The sequence below is a fragment of the Oryx dammah genome, unplaced genomic scaffold (assembly GCF_014754425.2).
Source record: "Oryx dammah isolate SB20612 unplaced genomic scaffold, SCBI_Odam_1.1 HiC_scaffold_12, whole genome shotgun sequence".
Taxonomy (NCBI): domain Eukaryota; kingdom Metazoa; phylum Chordata; class Mammalia; order Artiodactyla; family Bovidae; genus Oryx; species Oryx dammah.
Window position 1 is genome coordinate 44038791 of NW_024070196.1, and position 16649 is coordinate 44055439.

At 59.6% G+C, this 16649-nt stretch overlaps 1 protein-coding gene across 25 annotated transcripts in view; it reads right to left on the bottom strand.

The window, feature by feature from the left end:
- The window catches only part of FBRSL1 (fibrosin like 1), an 84096-nt gene that overhangs the window by 36128 nt on the left and 31319 nt on the right, over nt 1–16649 (bottom strand). For all 25 annotated transcript variants that reach the window (XM_040251566.1, XM_040251564.1, XM_040251554.1 and 22 more), the window contains exons 3-4: nt 14935–15039; nt 12739–12774 (exon numbers count right to left, since the gene is read on the bottom strand). In XM_040251566.1, the coding sequence (XP_040107500.1) occupies nt 12739–12774; nt 14935–15039 (141 nt within the window). The remainder of the gene's footprint in view (nt 1–12738; nt 12775–14934; nt 15040–16649) is intronic.

Here is a 16649-nt window from a genome sequence, read left to right on the forward strand (position 1 = left end):
CCTCCACTCGCAGTGATGCTGGCCACTCATTTCCCTTCTTGGAGCCTCAGTCTCCTCATCTGTAGAGCCGGGGGTGAGGGGTTCCACAGTGGGGTGGGCTTGGGGCTCAAGTCACTGCACTGGAGCGCTTCGAACGGCAGCTGACTGGCAGGCTGGGCTCTGTCGCGTGAGCTCACATCACCTCCTTCGCTGTCACTAAGTGAGCTTCACCTTCATCACCTTTGGCAGGGTCACACCTTTGCCACGGTCGCCTTCACCATCACCGTCATCTCCATCATCACCCTCGTCACCTTCACCATCACCACGATCTGCCCCAGCCCCTTCCTTCACGTTATCCGACCAGCCTGTGGAGGCACCCGAGGCCTCCTTGGGGCCTGCACACAGACACCCTCGCCTGCTCCCCCAGGGCACCGCACAAGAGGTCTGCGGGGCTTAGCCTCCATTGCCAAGTCCCTTCCAGAAATCTAGGCAGCTGTCTGCATGGGGTGAGGGCCGCTCATCACCCTTCACAAATTGACACGGTCGTTCAGCAGCCACAGAGACCGGCCTTGTTCTCTCAGCGTGAACGTTAATTACCGTGTCACAGCACCGCGAGGAAGGCTGCTGGTCTCCCACTCCTCAAACAAAGGCATGAAAAATTCATGGGCAGGGAGACCTCACTGCTGAGCCTGTGCCCCCAGCATACGTTCTAGAATCCAGGGCTGGCCCAGAGTCACCTCTGGGGGCAAGCAGGGTCCCTCCATGTGCAATGGAGACAGAGGGTCTGCCCTGGGGGGAGGGTGTTTAAGACCACCCCTAACCCAGCCTCCATCCAGAGGTCAGAGGGCCAAGGAGCAGTGTGGCCTGGCACTTGGGGAGGAGGGGGAGGTGGGCCGGGTCCCTGTCCCAGCAGCAGGGCCTACACTGTGCAAAAGCCCTGCCCACAGACCTGCCAGGGGGTGGAGGGGGGCCGCACCTGCCCCCCAGCCTGGGCTGGGCTCGCCGTGGGCACAGTCACCTGCAAAGGCCTGAGCAGCTGCCAACCAGAAGTCAGCAGGATCTGTGGTCTGCGTGTGAGTGGAAGGCGACAGGACCTTCTGTTCAGCCCACCTGGGTATGAGGGGAGGAAGATCTGAGCCACTGCACAGTGGTGTTGACCCCTGCCCTGGGCCACAGCCGTAAGGCTGGAGGTGTGCTGGGGGACACCTGGGGAAGCTCAGGTGGTATCGGTCCTTGGTGCGGGCAGTGCTCACTGGGGGTGTTCTCATGTGTGTGCTGAGACATGGGGAGTCGTGCCCTGAGGCTTCTCAGACGTGAGCACCTGGCATCCAATCCAGTGGGTGCTCTACCCGAGGGTATCTCGCCAGATTCCCTAGTGAACGCATAGCACATGAAGAGTCAAGACGACCTGCCGTGAGGCCACACGGTGCCACATGTGCGTGGGGCCCAGGAGCAGTGTCCGTGTGGGCAGTACACATCTGTCCTCAGGGCTCCCAGCCTCCTGTGGCCCTGCACATCAGCCCCAGCTTATTAAACATCCTGCTTGTTGGAGCTGCCTTGGAAGAACTGGGAGAGAAGAGCGGGCCCTCACCCTCTAGGGAGCAGAGGAACGCCACCCCCACCCTGAGCACAAATCCATCCTTCTCCACTGATACAGGCGGAGGTGTCACCTTCATTTCTGTTGCAAACGCTCCGCAGGGAGGCAGAACACATTCCAGTTAAGCGATTCAGCAAAAATACAGAGCCAGATAAGGAGCGTGAACCCCAGGCGGGCAGCAGCCTGGGAGGAGGCTACACTGTCTGGTTACCACCAGGAGTGGGCTGCAAGGCTGCTGTTCATCCTGTATGCTCACCTCCACCTTGGGAGTGAGCACTGCAGCTGAAGGTTTCAGCCAGGCTCCCTGGCCCTGTCAGGAGGAGACTCTGGGGGCTCTCAGGGGTCGGGGTGGCCAGGAGGGCAGTGCTGGGGCCTTCATTGTCCCATCTATGGACCGGGGCAGCTGTGGTTGTCGGGTGGCCAGGTCTGAAGTGCGGGGCAGTACAGCGGCGGAGTCAGGCAGACGGCTGGAGAAGGCTGCAGCCACCCATGTCCACTATGGTATAGGCCCACTTCATGAGATGAGAAGGGAGAGGCTCAAAGGGTAAATAAAGGGATATACTTCCGGCCACGTGGCCAGTGAGCAGGGGCCTGAGCTGGGTCCAAGCCCCAAAAGACCCTGTGCCACTATCCACCCTCCCCAGAACCACAGGCAAGCCCTGGGGCTATGAGGTTGGCAGGAGTGGGGGCAGGAGAAAGACAGGGGCCTAGAAGACAACAGGACTTGCGCTGATGCTGTGTTTGCTCACTGGGGTTGCTTCGCCACACTTCTCGAGTCCCCACCACAGATCCACCTGCTTATGGATGGGGAAACTGAGGCAGAGTGACTGGAAGCTCTCCCAGGGCATGGATGGAGGGTGGGTGAGCAGGCTCCTAAAGCCATGATCTTAACCTGGCCCATGTGGTCAGGGCCCCATGCCAGGGACTCCCTCATGGCAGCTGAGACTAGACACAGGTCCCCGTCCTGTCCCTGGCCACCTCAACTCAGGAACTCCTAATTAGGCAGGAGATCTGAATGGTGGATCCTGAAAACCCTATTCTTATTTACTCAGCTAATTCACTTTTTATGACTGTTTAGACTTCAAAGCAAAACAAAGCACTAATTACCCAATTAATGAGCAATTAAGTTACTGCATCCTAATGGCCGGGGAGCAGCTTCCTCTGTGAGCAGAGAAGGTGGGGAGGAGGCTACCAAGCAGGGATGCACTGGGGGGAAATGCCATCTGTCACAGGCGGGGGCAGCGAGGACAGAGGGGCCCGAATCTGCCCAGGGAAGGTGCCCCTTCCACACTGCCTGCCTACCTGCCTGCCCCACGGCCCCTCAGGGCCAGAAGAGCAAGCCCCACTAACCTATCCATCCAGCTGTGCCTTGGCCAGTGGGGAGCTCATGGAGGGCAGCAGAATTCTGGGGTCATAGAGGCCGCCAAGCTTGGCTGAGAAGAGATGGCCACCAGGGCAGTGGGTTTCATAGGGCCTGAGGGACAAGAGGCTGGGGACCCTGCTCCCGCCTCCAGGGTCTCTTCCTGCACATTCAGATGTGGCTGACAGCAGCCTCGGAGGGAAGCCCACGGAGACAGTACAAGGCTTGGTGGAAGCCTGGAAGCATCTCAGGCCCCGAGCCTAGGATGTTGAGTGGCCAGTGTGTGGCCTGTCCTCAGAGGGCAGAGTCTGAGTATAGCTGGTGCCTGGTGAGAGGGGAGGCCGGCACAGAAAAATCCAATCCCCCCAACCTGGAAGAGAACTCTGGGCTTTGTCACGCCTGGCCGTCATGACGCACCAGCTGCCACACCCCCTACCCCTTCCAGGCTGCCTTCCTCGCCCTTCCCTGAGCTCTGTGTGGAGCAGCACCCCACACAGCGCTAGTCAAGAGTTCAGACCTCACGCTGCAGCCAATCTTCAACTAGCTGCTAATTTAACACCAGCCTCCTTCTATTGAAATCCAAGTTCCCTTAGAACAAAGATCTCATTCCTGCAGTCCAGAGCAGGCTGGGAGTGAGCGACTGAATGAATGACTAAGGCGGGTACACACATACTCCAGACACTGTGGGCAGGGAATGAATGAATGAATGACTCAGGTGGGTACATACAGACCCTGGACAGTGGAGGCAGGGAATGAATGAGGGAACATATGGGTGATTCTTGCTCTGACCACTGACCAGTCCCACTTTCCTCCTCCCCTCATGGGGTCTCCAGGGGATGGAACCCAGAGGGGGCTTTGGGTGTCACACAGAATGGGGTTGCTGCCTGTGGTGGGGGCCAGCCCCACAACACTGCCTTGTATCTCACACAATTCTGGAATGTTCTGTCAGACAAAGTTCCTGAGGCTGAATACCTGCTTCTTATCACTGGAGCCTTGACCGTAACTGCTATGAAAAACACAAAGTTATGTTTCATTTTCTCTGGGTGCAGTTCCCACAGACACCAAGGAGAACTCGGGCATGGTCCTGCGGGTGACTTTGCCAAGAGCACGCGCTGGGAGCAACCCATGGCCTCTGCTCCACGCTGGAGCCCAGGCCTGGCCCTCAGAGCGTGAATGAGTCATTGTGCCCCATCAGCTTCTCTCCCCTGACTGCTCAGTGCTGCGGCTGACATCGCCTCAGTCCTAGGGCAAATGTGTATCCAAATCTCCACAGGCCTCAAGGGTCACAACCTGCTCCTGCAACTGGCCGGCCACGTTGTAATTACACCTGCACGCAAGCACATGCACTCACAGCGCCATATACACACACTCACCGACACACAAACACTCACATGATGGGCAGGGTCCGGTGCGTGCTGTTTCCCTGAGGAATGCCTGTCCCCCAGGTAGTCCAAGAGGACGGGCTTCCCCTCAGATGGCACCCCTGGATGCTGAGCCTCAGGGGGGCCCTCCACATCCTCTCCCCTCCTCTGTCATCCTCTTTGTGCACCTGCTTCCCTTCTTGCCCATCGGCCCCTCCCTCCACGGCACTCACGACAGCGGGCATCTCTGGGTTCTCTTCAAGACTTGGGGACAGCCAACAGTCACCACTTTAGGACTTACTTTCCAACCACTCCCAGCCCCGCCCAAGCTGTAGGGGGACAGATGGTGTCCCTCAGAAGACCCTGTGGCCCTGGGCTCCACCTCAGGGGCCTTTCCAGGGCCTGGGTCCAGTCCTTCCCGCACACCGCAGACGGTGTGTCACACCAAGCCGGCTCTCCCTTTGCTCGATCAGCCCTCGCTGGGCTGGAATAATGAACGAGCCCATCAGGAATGAATAAAAAGATGGCCCCCAGCCCTGCCGTCCGCCGCTGACCTTTCTGGAGTCGACTGTATTAATATATTCTCCTGTTGTCAGACTCAAAGCACTAACTGCCTTATGAATTATTTATCAACACAAAAAGTCTTAACCAGAACGGTGTTAACACGAATCCCTAACCTTCTGGGTCCCAGCAGCCCCGCCTGTCCTGCATAATTGAATTTCAGCTCCCAGCGGCCTGGCCAGGCCCGTCACCCACCGGCTCCCCAGAACGACTGTCCCTCCAGCCATGGTTCCTGACACATGTGGCCACAGCCATGAGGGGTCCCACAGGCTTGCCCAGAGCATCTGTGTCCAGCCTCCTGGGACAGGCCCTGACTGGACTGGAGTCCTTCAGGTCATGCTATCCGAAGGGACAAGGGCAGCTGGGGCCTCCAGGAGACCTGAACTGCTCTGTGCTAATCTGAGGGACTGGGATCTGCCTGCACCCCCAGGCTGGGCCACGAGAGGAATGTATCCACCTCTACCCTCCCCATACTCCCCCACCACTGCAGCTGCCCTGGAGGGTGGCAACAGCCGAGGAGGGGGTGGGAGGGGTGAGTCCAGGGGCAGAAGCTATCTCCTGACTGGAGGTTGGGGAGGAAGCTGGCGAAGATCCAGCATGGGTGAGGGGGCTGTGGTGGCCCCCACAAGCTCTCCCAGAGGTTACTGCAGAGGGACCATGTTGCCCACAGCTCGGTCTCCCACTCCCTAACAGGCTGCCCTCTAGAGAACTCCAGAGCCACGCGCTCCTGAATGCTCGGCCCTCAGAAACTGTTATGGTGAATGCAGGTGTCCTAAGTAACTAAGTCAGCACAACTGGTCACTTAACAACTGATGGTCAACCCAGCCTGAAGCTTCAGGCCCCCAGCTTGAGCAGAGGGCCTCCTAGCTCCAGTCTGCCTGGCTGACTGCTCTCCAAAGCTCCCATGGGGTGCCTCGCCCAGAGGAGTGCCAATGTCAGATGGTTTGGGTGGCTGGGACCAGCCTGCTGAAGCTGTGGGTTGGCAGGCCCCTCCCCACCTTCCCTCGGGGCCCTGGCATACCTGCACCCTACCACGCATTTGCCCTTGGCCTGACCTCCCTGCTGCCCCTGACCACTGGCACAGTTGTCCTCAGAAACCCTGGCAGTGCCCAGCACTCTTGAGAAGCACCCACTGCATCCACCAACTCCCCATCAGAGCAGGGACCCCAGGACTTGCTCTGCCGTGCCCCCAGTGGAACAGAGGCCGCAGGCCTCAGTGATGCCCCACAGCGCAGAGACTAACAGTGGGAGCCTGGCAGACTTGCTTATTCTCCCCACAGTCCTGTGGGCTGGGTACCGTGGCTCCTCCCTCTTACAGATGAGATGACTGGGGCACTGGGTGGCACCCAGTGGCAGCTTTCCCTCCTCTCCTGACCCGAGATGCTGCTCAGCCCTGCCCAGTGAGCCCCTCATCCCCTGGGGCTTTGCAGAGCCTTGGACCTGTGGTGCAGCTGCCCAGTGGGCAGGGTCTAGCTAGTGCCTCTGGCTCTGCCATCCCTGCCCCACCCCTTCTCATGTGACACCTGGGGGCCACGCATGACCTTTGGAGGCTCTGGTGTGTTCCTGATAGAGCAGAGTCAGGAGTCACAGAAAATTCACTAACCCAGAGGGCTGAGCCAGCCTGCTGGGACAAGCGCCCAGAGCCCAAGGGCCTGGGTGCCCAGGGCTCAGAGGGGCAAGTGGCTGTCCAGGTCTGTGCCAGCCCAACCTGTGATGTGTGTGGGCACTTGGAAAGCCTCCCCCCAGCACATGCTGGGGTGCTGTCTCATGAGGGAAAGCGGAACACAGGAGCGGGTCGGGGACCCCCAGGGAGCACAAGACACATCTTTCTCCCACCCTAGCATCCAGCAGGACAGAAGGTAGCCACGAGAAGTTTCCTGGCCAGGAGGGTGGGTCCTTAGGACCCTTGGAGTTCAGATGCTAGAGCCCTGAGGGGGATGGCATGCTGCCCTGGCCTGCCTGGTACTCACCCCACCCTGGCCAGGCTGGCGTCTATGTGGGACAGCAGAGGAAGTGCCAAGGACCCAGTTGCCTGCAGAGGATGGCCTCAGAGGGGCCCAGAGCATGCATACATGACAGCCCCGGCACGCAGAGCTGTCAGACACCTGCAGCGCCACTGGAACCGCTCACACCAAGTCCCGAGTCCTTGAGTTCTTCTCCCTTTTTACCAGCACCTCACTAAATCTAGCACCCATCCCTCCCTACCAGCACCCCTCTACCTGCACCACCACCGTCTACAGCACTGTGCAGGTCACCTGCTCACCTTCTATAGTTCAATCACTAAGTCGTGTCTGACTCTTTGCTGCACCATGGACTGCAGTACACTAGGCTTCCCTGTCTTCCACTGTCTCCCCACATTTGCTCAAATTCATGTCCATTGAGTTGGTGATACTATCTAACCATCTCATCCTCTGTTGCCCCCTTCTCCTGCCCTCAGTCTTTTCCAGCATTAGGGTCTTTTCCAATGAGTCGGCTGTTCGCATCAGGTGGCCAAAGTATAGGCACTTCAGCTTGAGCATCAGTCCTTCCCAATGAAGACTCGGGGTTGATTTCCTCTGGGACTGACTGCTTTGATCTCCTTGCAGGTCTGTTTACCTTATTCTCCCTTTAGGAAGAACCTGCTGCCCAGTTGCCTGGAGAGGCCCCTACTGCCCAGAGCCTGCCCACAGGAAGCTGAACAGAGGCCCCCAAGGCCAGGCCCTTCCTGCTGCCATAGGAATAGACAGATAGATGGGTGAGTGGACAGTGGCTCCTCTGACAAGAGGCAGGCCAGACACGGGCTGGGGATGCACCATAGGTTAAGGACATTGCCCACCCCACTCCTGCCGTCCCTGGTGACCTTTGAGCAGCAGCCACTTCCCAGCAGCGGCTGAAGGGCTGACCTGTGCTCAGAGGCAAGAGGAGCATTCAGCTCCCGACTCCGGGGAGAGCCTGACGGGCTTTTATTGCTTTTGTACAAATTACGGCTGCTCGGAAGTGGCCCGAGGAGCAGGGTAATGGATGTCATAAACCTGCCTCGTAAAGACGGAGCCTGCACTGCATGGCTGTGTGCAGGGCAGGTCAGGGGAGGCCTGCACTGGCCAGAGCAAGCAGATGGCTCTGCTGTCAGGGGGGCTGAATTGCTCCTGGGTGGGCATGGGGCAGGCAGGTCTCAAAGTGGCTCAGGGGCTCCCCAGGCACATGTCCACCAGCCTTCTTGCCCTTGGACGCTCACTAGAGCCGAGTCCCCCATGTGCTGTGCCTCCTCTTCAACCACAATTGTCCTTGGCTCATGGAGCAAAGCTGGCAAGTGACCCACACGGGGCCAACCAGGTACCCCATCCCCAGGAGTCTCCCTGCCTGCTCTCCCGAGCCCCAGGGCCACGGTTCCCAGAAGGGAAGACTGTGCCCCTTCTGCCAGTGGGTGAGGGTGGTGGGGTAAGAAACCTGAGTGCAGATCCAAGAGCCACAGCTACCATTTCCAGTGCATGCACACGCATCAACGCACATGGGCACTCAGAGCCCATGGGACACACGGTGCTGCTGTTGCGGTGAGAGCTTGACTGGCCTCGTCCATCACCACACTGGACAGGGCCTGGCCACCGCAGGTGCTCGGCAGATGTGTGTGGGCTGCTGCAAGCTGTTACACACACGTGTGCATGTTTGTCTTCCCCAGTAGAAGCTGCTGTGCCCCACCGAGTGTGACAGGCCCTGGCAGGATGGGTAGGGGCTCCGGCTGGTGGCCTGTACCTCAGGCTGCCATGCACCTGTACCCCTCTCACGAGTTGCTGACACACCTCCTATGGAGAGGAGGGGTCCACAGCCTCTCCCCATGAACAGAGGTGGGGAGGCTATGATAACAGAGCACCAGGAAGCCACACCACACCACTGTTACTGCTTCCTCCTGGCTCTCGGGACCCTGGTAGCCCGCCACCACGCTGTAAGGAAGCCCAATCAGCCCATGGAGGTAGGACCCATGTCAGGCAAACAGAGGCCGCTGACCATGAGCTGGCATCAAGCTCCAGATGTCAAGAGCCTTTCATGTCCCCGCCCCTCAGATGTCTAGGTGTTTCTGAAATGAGCGCCCGTCCCCACTAGACTTCCTCAGTAACTGCTTGTCTGGCACAGCAGCAGCCTGGGCCCTGCCAGCCCTCATGTCAGCTTTGCCTGGGCCACGCCAGCAGCTAGCTTCCACTCTGTCCAATTGTCCAGGCTCCCAGAGGAAGGGACTGGCCAGGGGTGTGCTAGGCTGCATTAGGCCCTCATGGCCCTGAGAAAGATGAAACTCAGCTGTGCCAGGAGCCCAGAGTGTGCCTGCCTGAGACCTGGGATAGGAGGTGCTGCGGGGGAGGTAATGGGAGATTAGCAGGCTCCCTGGGAAATTAGCTGTCAGCAGCCCAACCAACAAGCCAAAATTCACTTCCAGAAATCCCCTGAAGGCAATCAAGCCAATCAGCTAATTATGCCTCGTGTGTATGTATGTGCGTGGGCGGGGGCTACCCTGGCAGTTTGGCAGGTGGGGCCCCACCCGACTCTGGTAAGCACCCTGGGCCATTCACACCTGGTGTGGAGGCTGCCTGGCCGGGGTGCAGACAGGCGCTCCCTTCTCCCGATCCCACCGCGGCTCTGCTGGGAACCCACAGTTAGAGCCTCACCTCCCAGCCCGCCCTCCTGCTGTTCCTGATGGTGGTGCCTCCTCCCACCGCAGGGCCTTTGCGCGGCTGTTCCCCACCCCCGTGTCAGGGTGGGGTTGGGAGGTCTTCTCGCCAGGCTACTCAAACTTCTCCATAGCACTCACCACCTCCCCGGGGACAGGGACAGTGGCTGTTTGGTTCCTTCCAGTGGAAGTGATATGCATTAAGTGTTTGTTGAGGGGAGGAGGGACCTGGAGGTGAGAGCTGTACCCCAGCCCGGGTAGGGTGGGAGAATGGCAGCTCGGGCTGAGATCCTGCCGGTGAGGGCGGGAGAGGCGCCTGAAGGCCAGCGGCCAGCTGGGTTCTGGTGCCGTGGGCTGCGGCAGGCAGGCTTCCTTCAGAGGGTGACAGAGAGGGACCTGGGTGGAGGACTGGATGGGAGGAGCTGGTGGGGAAAGCCGGGGTGAGCTGGGAGTGTGGCCCTGAGCGGAGGCCCCTCCCGACAGTGGGGGCTGCAGCGGGTTCTCTGACCCCTCCCCGACCACACCCACCCTGAGGACACCTGCCCAGACACCGGATCACCTGGGTCCTTGGCCCTGTCCCCAGGCTACACACTCAGGGTGGGGGCAGGGCAGCCTCCTGCCTGTGAGGTGTCTAGGTCTTCATTTCTCTTTAATAAAGGAAACTCCCAAGTCCCCTGCTTCGGCGAGAGATGGATCCTCGTGTCCTTGGTTGCAAGCAGTCAAATTAAGAAAATTACTTTCTAACTAATTTTATGGCACTAACGAACCTCTGGCGGCGTGCTGGGGAGGCTGCGCTGAGCTTTCGGGACATACGTTGTTGAGGACGGGCAATAATTGGGGATTTGCTGGGGATAAATCTTGGCAAATTAAACTTTTAAGTACAGTCTATAATCCAGGTCAGACAACAAATGCCCTGTGTCACCTAGCAAGGGAATGCTGTGGGGAGAGGCAAGGACAAGCGTGACCCATCCTGAGCCTGAGGCCCTAAATGCAGACACACAAACAGCAAAGGTGTGTGCAAACATATACACCTACACGTAATGCCACATGGCCACAGGTCACATACACACTGCATGACCACGGTCATACATATATAGACACATCGGTGCCATGTCCAGACATGGGCTCCCAGATGGACACTTAGATGCAGTGTGGCGCGCGCGCACACACACACACACACACACACACACCTGCTGCATCCACAGACACACATGGACACCTTCCGACAGACTCTTGAGAGGACAAGACACAGACTCACACAGAAATGGCCACAGAGGAACTTGGAATGCTTCTGGGTGCAACTGTGGAACCCTGCCACAGCCACAGAGACACCACCTCATGGGCACATGGGAGAGATAGACACATGTGAACATACAGGGTTACACAACACACACTTCCCTTGCACTGAGAGTCATACACAAACAGGGCCCTCAGCCTGAGTGTCAGCCTTGTGCCAGAGGGCTCCATGGTGAACTCTGGATCTAGAGGCAGGGTCCCAGTCGGCCTCTAAGCCTCATCCTCCAGCTCCCGGCAGGGTCACCTGCCAGCCCCCAGCCTCGGCCTGCTGGGTAAGGGTCCTCTAGGCCCCCGCCCACTCCTCCAGCCCCAGGAGAGGCTGCCACCATGCCAACTGGACAAAAGGGACAGCAGGGTTGACCATACAAGCCCTGCAGTGCTGCCCAGCACACATCAGGGACCTGCGGGCACACTTGCTCACGCCAGGGTCTGGCGCACACACACCGGTATGTCTGCAGACATGGTTCAGGAACCCCCAGGGTTGAGCAGCAGGCTGGGCCGCTGCCCCCACCATCTGTCACTCATGTGCAGCCTCAGTGGGGGCTAAGCTACAAGCAGCTGGCATGTTAATTACAACTTCTTCTCCAGGAAACATTCAAAGCAGCGTTTTGCAGAGAAGACCACAAATGACACATGGTGGTTTGGAAGCAGAGGGCTGCCCAGAGGCTCTGGCAGGGAGACCCCAGCAGCCCCAGGCATCTCAGGAGGCTCCACATGGGGCATCTCTGGGCCCAACCTCTCAGGACTCCCAACCCTCCAGGACAGGTGCAGGTCAGTGGGCGTTCTGTGTCTTGCCCCCAACTCTCGCCATCACTGCCCCAGGTTGCCCTGGTGCCAACCTGGACCACATGGAGCCTCCCAGAGTGCAGGTCCTGTCCAAGCCTGGCCGACCACCCCCGTCAACATGGTCAGGAGCGGTTGGCGCATCAAGACCACCCAGGCCCATGGGAAGAAGGAGCAGTCTGGGGCCGCCAACCATGACCGCGACAACAGATAAGAGCACAAAGACTGCCCGAGGAAGGCAGAGGCCTTCCCAGGAAAGCACCCCTTGGGTGGCACCTGGGACCACTGCCCAGAAGTGTACAGCACCCCCGGTGAAAGGCTCAAAGATGCTATAGCTTGGCCTGGGATTTGAGGCAGAAGGCAGAGCTGCCTGGGCTGGCAGACCCTGGGGGTCATGGAGCTGGGGAGGGGAGGGCCAGGGACCCAAGGCTGTCCCTGCCACCCGGGGAATTAATGAGTTAATTACACACCCTATAAAAAGCCGCTGTGATTTAGAGAGCCTGCCTGTCAGACCCTGGAACTCTGGAACTAGCAGTTAATCAGGCGCTGCGGGATGAGGCGGGCGGAGCCCAGGCCCCTGCCCTCCAATGAGCCGAAACGGCTGTAAATCTGCAGAAACGGCTTTTATGGAGCTCTGGGTTTTATGGTGTCATTAACGGGGCTCCTGATACTTAAGGGGAAATGAAATAAAGTCGTGGGGAGGGGGCTGGGGGACAGTGAGGGTGGCCCCGCCATGGCTGGAGTATCAAGTGGCAGCAGGCCGGCCCCGCTCCCGCCCCTGGGCCCCTGATGACAGCTAAGAGCAGGGGCCTCACACCCTCCAGCCTCTCTGGCCGGGCGAGCACAGCTGGGGAGAGGGTGTCCGGACGCGGGGCATAGGGTAGGGCGGGGAGGGCATACGCTGCAACTGCTCCATGTGCAGGAACCCCGACACCAAACGCTGCCCCACAGGACCCAGGGTGTCCAACCCACTGCCCACTCCCCTGCAGGGCAGGACCCGGAGTCCCGCTCCTTCTGAATCTCTGCCCACTCTGGCCCATCCCCATCCTGTACAAACTCCATTTCCAGCCTGGGGGCAGCATTCAGTACAGTCGGGGCTCCCGTGGGTCGAGGGTCGGGGTTAGTGTGTAGGGAACAGACAGCAGAAGAGGGGTGGGAGACTTACGGAGTAACCTCTGCCTGAGACTGCCTGCGCCGAGCTCTGCAGAGAAGGAAGGAGGACAGTCAGGAACCAGTTGCAGCCCAAGATGGCCACCCTCTCCCTTGAGGACCTGAGCAGGCAGAGCCCATCCTGGGTCTTTGCTGGAACTCCAGGCTGGGGCCACACTTATCAGCGTGCGGCAGGGCCCGAGGACCCAAAGAGGAACCTTCCACCCCCAGACCTGGAGGTATGGTCCAACCCAGCAGAGTCTCCAGGCAGAGAGGCGGCAAAGCCCCCACATTCCCCAGGGGTGGGCTCAGCGCCTCCCAGAGGATGCACCCCACCTCTCCACGTGGGGTTCTGGGCCAGGAGCTGACCCCCCTCCGTGCTCAGGTCAGCTTTTCCCTCACCACCCACCAGCCTCCCAGGGTCACCGGGTCCAACAGGAAAGCCTGGGAAGGTTTCCTGGAGCTGGGCAGGAAATCCTGGGGTCTCAAATGTCAGATGGGGGTGGGGGTGGGGTCAGCTGTGGCCTAGAGGCCAACAGTCACCCCAGAGGTCCTGTGAGGGTGATCCCGACTATGCTTGATGGGACTCCCTCTGGCTCAAATGGGCATTTAGGATCTGACGGGAGAAACCAGTTAGGTTCATTTCACCTGCTCCCCAGGGCAGGCGGTGGTCACCAGCGTTGAGCCCCGAGGCCCAGGCAGATAGGATGTGATGACCCGGCAGGTGGGGGTTGGGGGCATTCACATGGCCGGCGAGGGCAAGCTTGTCTGAGGTGTGTGGGACTCACAGACCTGGGGCCGGACCACACTGAGGTCCAGATGCCAAGATTCTTCTGGGAGGATGGGTGACCACTGCAGCCTGGACCACGGGACCCCTCCTCTCCCCAGCCAGACCCTGGCCAGGCCCCAGGCCAGTTCCTGGGGATCTGCCAGACCAAGCTCACCCCAGTGTGTGTGTGTCGGGGCGGGGGGGTGGGTGCCCTGGGGTAGCTCAGGCCCCAGGCCCTGCTGCTGGGGGGATGGGGGTCGGGTGCCATAATTGCCCCCAAGCTTGCGCACTCACGCCACCTGTGCTGTGCCTACAATCCGCCTGCTCCCATCCTAGCTGGCAATTAGAGGAGTTCGAACTAGGGCAGCCCCCGCGGCCCCAGACAATTACCAGCCTATTTTCCCATCTTGTGGCAACAAGATCGGAGCCGGGCAATTAGGCCCCCCTCCTGGCCTCCCGCACCGGCCCTCCCCCAGCCCCCATTTAAATGATAATGAGAGACGACTCGTTCCATTTAGCCCTGCAGAAAACCCATCTCCGCTAGGCCGCCACTCCTGCAGCTGGGGGTCAAGAAGACAAAGGCCTCTTCCAGGAGCAGTGCCTCCCATGTTGGGGGGGGGGGCGCGCTCTTCCACCTGAGTCCTCATCGCCCCCTCAACCCAGGGACCCTCAACCCCCACTCCCTGCCCTTGCAACACCTGCCCCATCCCCCTTCTCCAAGGTCTAGGGAGACGCAGCAGCCCTGGAGGAATACCCTGCACCCCCATTGCTGGCCACGTCCCAGTGGGAGCCCTCGTGTGTTGCCTGGGTCATCCCCAAACTGGGTCCTAAGACCTCCTCGCCCCCGCTCCTTGGGACTTGAGCTCAAGGACCTTTTAGACAGGACACACCAAAGGGTGTCCCCAGACCCAGGCCAGCTTATGCCTCAGAGGGGCACCCTCCCCTCCGTGTGGCCCCCAGTGGCAGACACTTGGACTGCTGGATGCCCCGTGCTGCTGCTAGCCTGAGCAGACAGGCGGGTCCGCCTGGGCAGGCAGGAGTGCTTGCAGCTCTTCGGGCCAGAAACGTACCCCCTGCCTCCACCCTTCTTTAGACACATCTGTGGGAGCTGTTTGGCATCCACAGCCCTGCCCGCCACCAGCTGGACACTGACCCCGAGCCTACCCCCAGCTGGACATAGGGACTGCGCCCCAGCATGGTCGCCTCCACTCACCCCTGCCCATGCCTAACGGTTGGTCCTCATTTAAATACCTCCTAATGGGGAAGCCCCAATTAGTAGACAGTTATGTTTTAAAGGCAAATACTAATTGTGAGCACAAAACCCTGGATTGAGACCCTGGGCCCCTAAGCAAACGGTTTGCAGTGTCCGCTGAAGGTTGGAGGCTGGCCGGGCAGTCACCCCAGGGACTCAGAAGTGTTCCCGCGAGCGGCTGGGGTACTCACATCACTGAGTTGGTCCCGAGAACTACTCCTCCGGGAGCTGGTGGCTTCTCGGAAGCTGTCGCCGTCACTGTTGTGGTCGCCCCCTCTGGACACTGCGACCTTCATCTGGGACAGGGAGAGATGAGAGACGGGCTCAGCACAGACACCCTGCAGGGTGGGGCTGGGGCACAGCCAGGCTCAGGCTCCTCCCCCACCCCACCCGGTCCCTCTGGGCTGAAACCGGGGGAGGGGGGTGGCAGGGCAGAGCCAACCACTGACAACTCAGTAAGTACTTCCCATTCATTCCTACCCAGAACAGGAAAGAAGAGCCCAGAGAGCAAAGGGTGAGCACTCAATGGCGTAAACTACTGTCAGCTCTGTCCTTTCCTCTGGCCGGTGGGCGACTGAAGACTCCTGGATGGGGAGCGGGCCAGTGGGAGGCCCCGGCCTTTTCCACTCCTCCAGGGGCCCATGATCAGGTGTCAAGACAGGCCTGCCTGTGGCAATTCACCTCTGCTCCTTGCAGGCACACCATGCCTGGGCCCCCTTCAGTCCTCACCACAACCCACGTCAGGGCTGTACAGTCTGCAGAGCTGGGTGTGGACCAGCTACTTCCCTCTGTGTGTCCTAGGGTCATTACTCAACCTCTCTGTGCCTCGGTTCTGTCACCTGCAGAACGAAGCAAGTAGTACCCACTGGAACAGCTGTTGCTGGGTCAAGTATCTGCCGGACTCTCCGTAGACCCAGCAGGCCCTCAGCTCCTTGCTCCTCACACAAAAGCCCTGGTTGGCCGCTCTGTGCCCACTTCACAGAAGAGGAAATCAAGGCGGGAGTTGATTAACCACTAGGGAGGTTAAGTGACGGTGTGGAAAGTGGACCCAGAAACCTGCCTGCATTCTTTTTACTTGGAAATAGTTTCAAACTTCACCAAGCTGCAGGGCAGGAACATCCATCACAGCCCCTGACCCTTGACCTCCGGGCCCAGGAAGTCTCCACCCCGATCATGCCAGCCTCCATCCAGGTCTTATCAGCTCCCAGCTGCCCTCCTGGACTCCCTGGCAGGACCTACAGAGCTTGGCTGTCCCACCACCTCCAGGTGGCTCCAGCTTCCTGGTTCTGGAACATTCCCATGGTTTTGTCTGGACACGCACCGACAGCCCAAACCTTCAACTGTATGTCAGAGGTTTCCTAGCAATAGACCGAGGCCACGGCTCCCAGCCAGCACACTGCCTAGTAATGACCCCTGCTCCAAGTGCTGCTGATGTGCCTGCGGGGCAGCGATTGGCCTCCTGTCCAACCCCCAGGCCTCCCTGCCCAGCACATAATGCTCTCAGAGCTCAGGCGTGCTCAGAATCTGCGCCACAACCAGGGGCAAAGAGGCCCAGTCCTTTGCATCCAGGCATTTTGTCGTAAGCATCCTTCAGCCCTGGAGACCTCAGCTAGGGTGGAAAGTCAGCCAGGTGCACCAGCTGTACTCTGGAATATTCTCAAGTCCCCAGGAAACCCCCTCAAGGCCTGAGCCTTCTTCCTGCGGACCCAATGGTTGGCTCGCTCTCTCGAGGCTGCCCCTCAGAGCCCCTGCTCCCCAGGGCCAACCTAAGCCCTAGATGGGGTACAAGCTCCCATAGCCACAGGCCCCTGCACGGTGTGGCTAGCAGAGTGTCATCACAAAACATAACTGGCATTCATCCACAGCCCAGGCCTGGGTGCAAGGACCCAGGGGAGGGCCCCCTTCT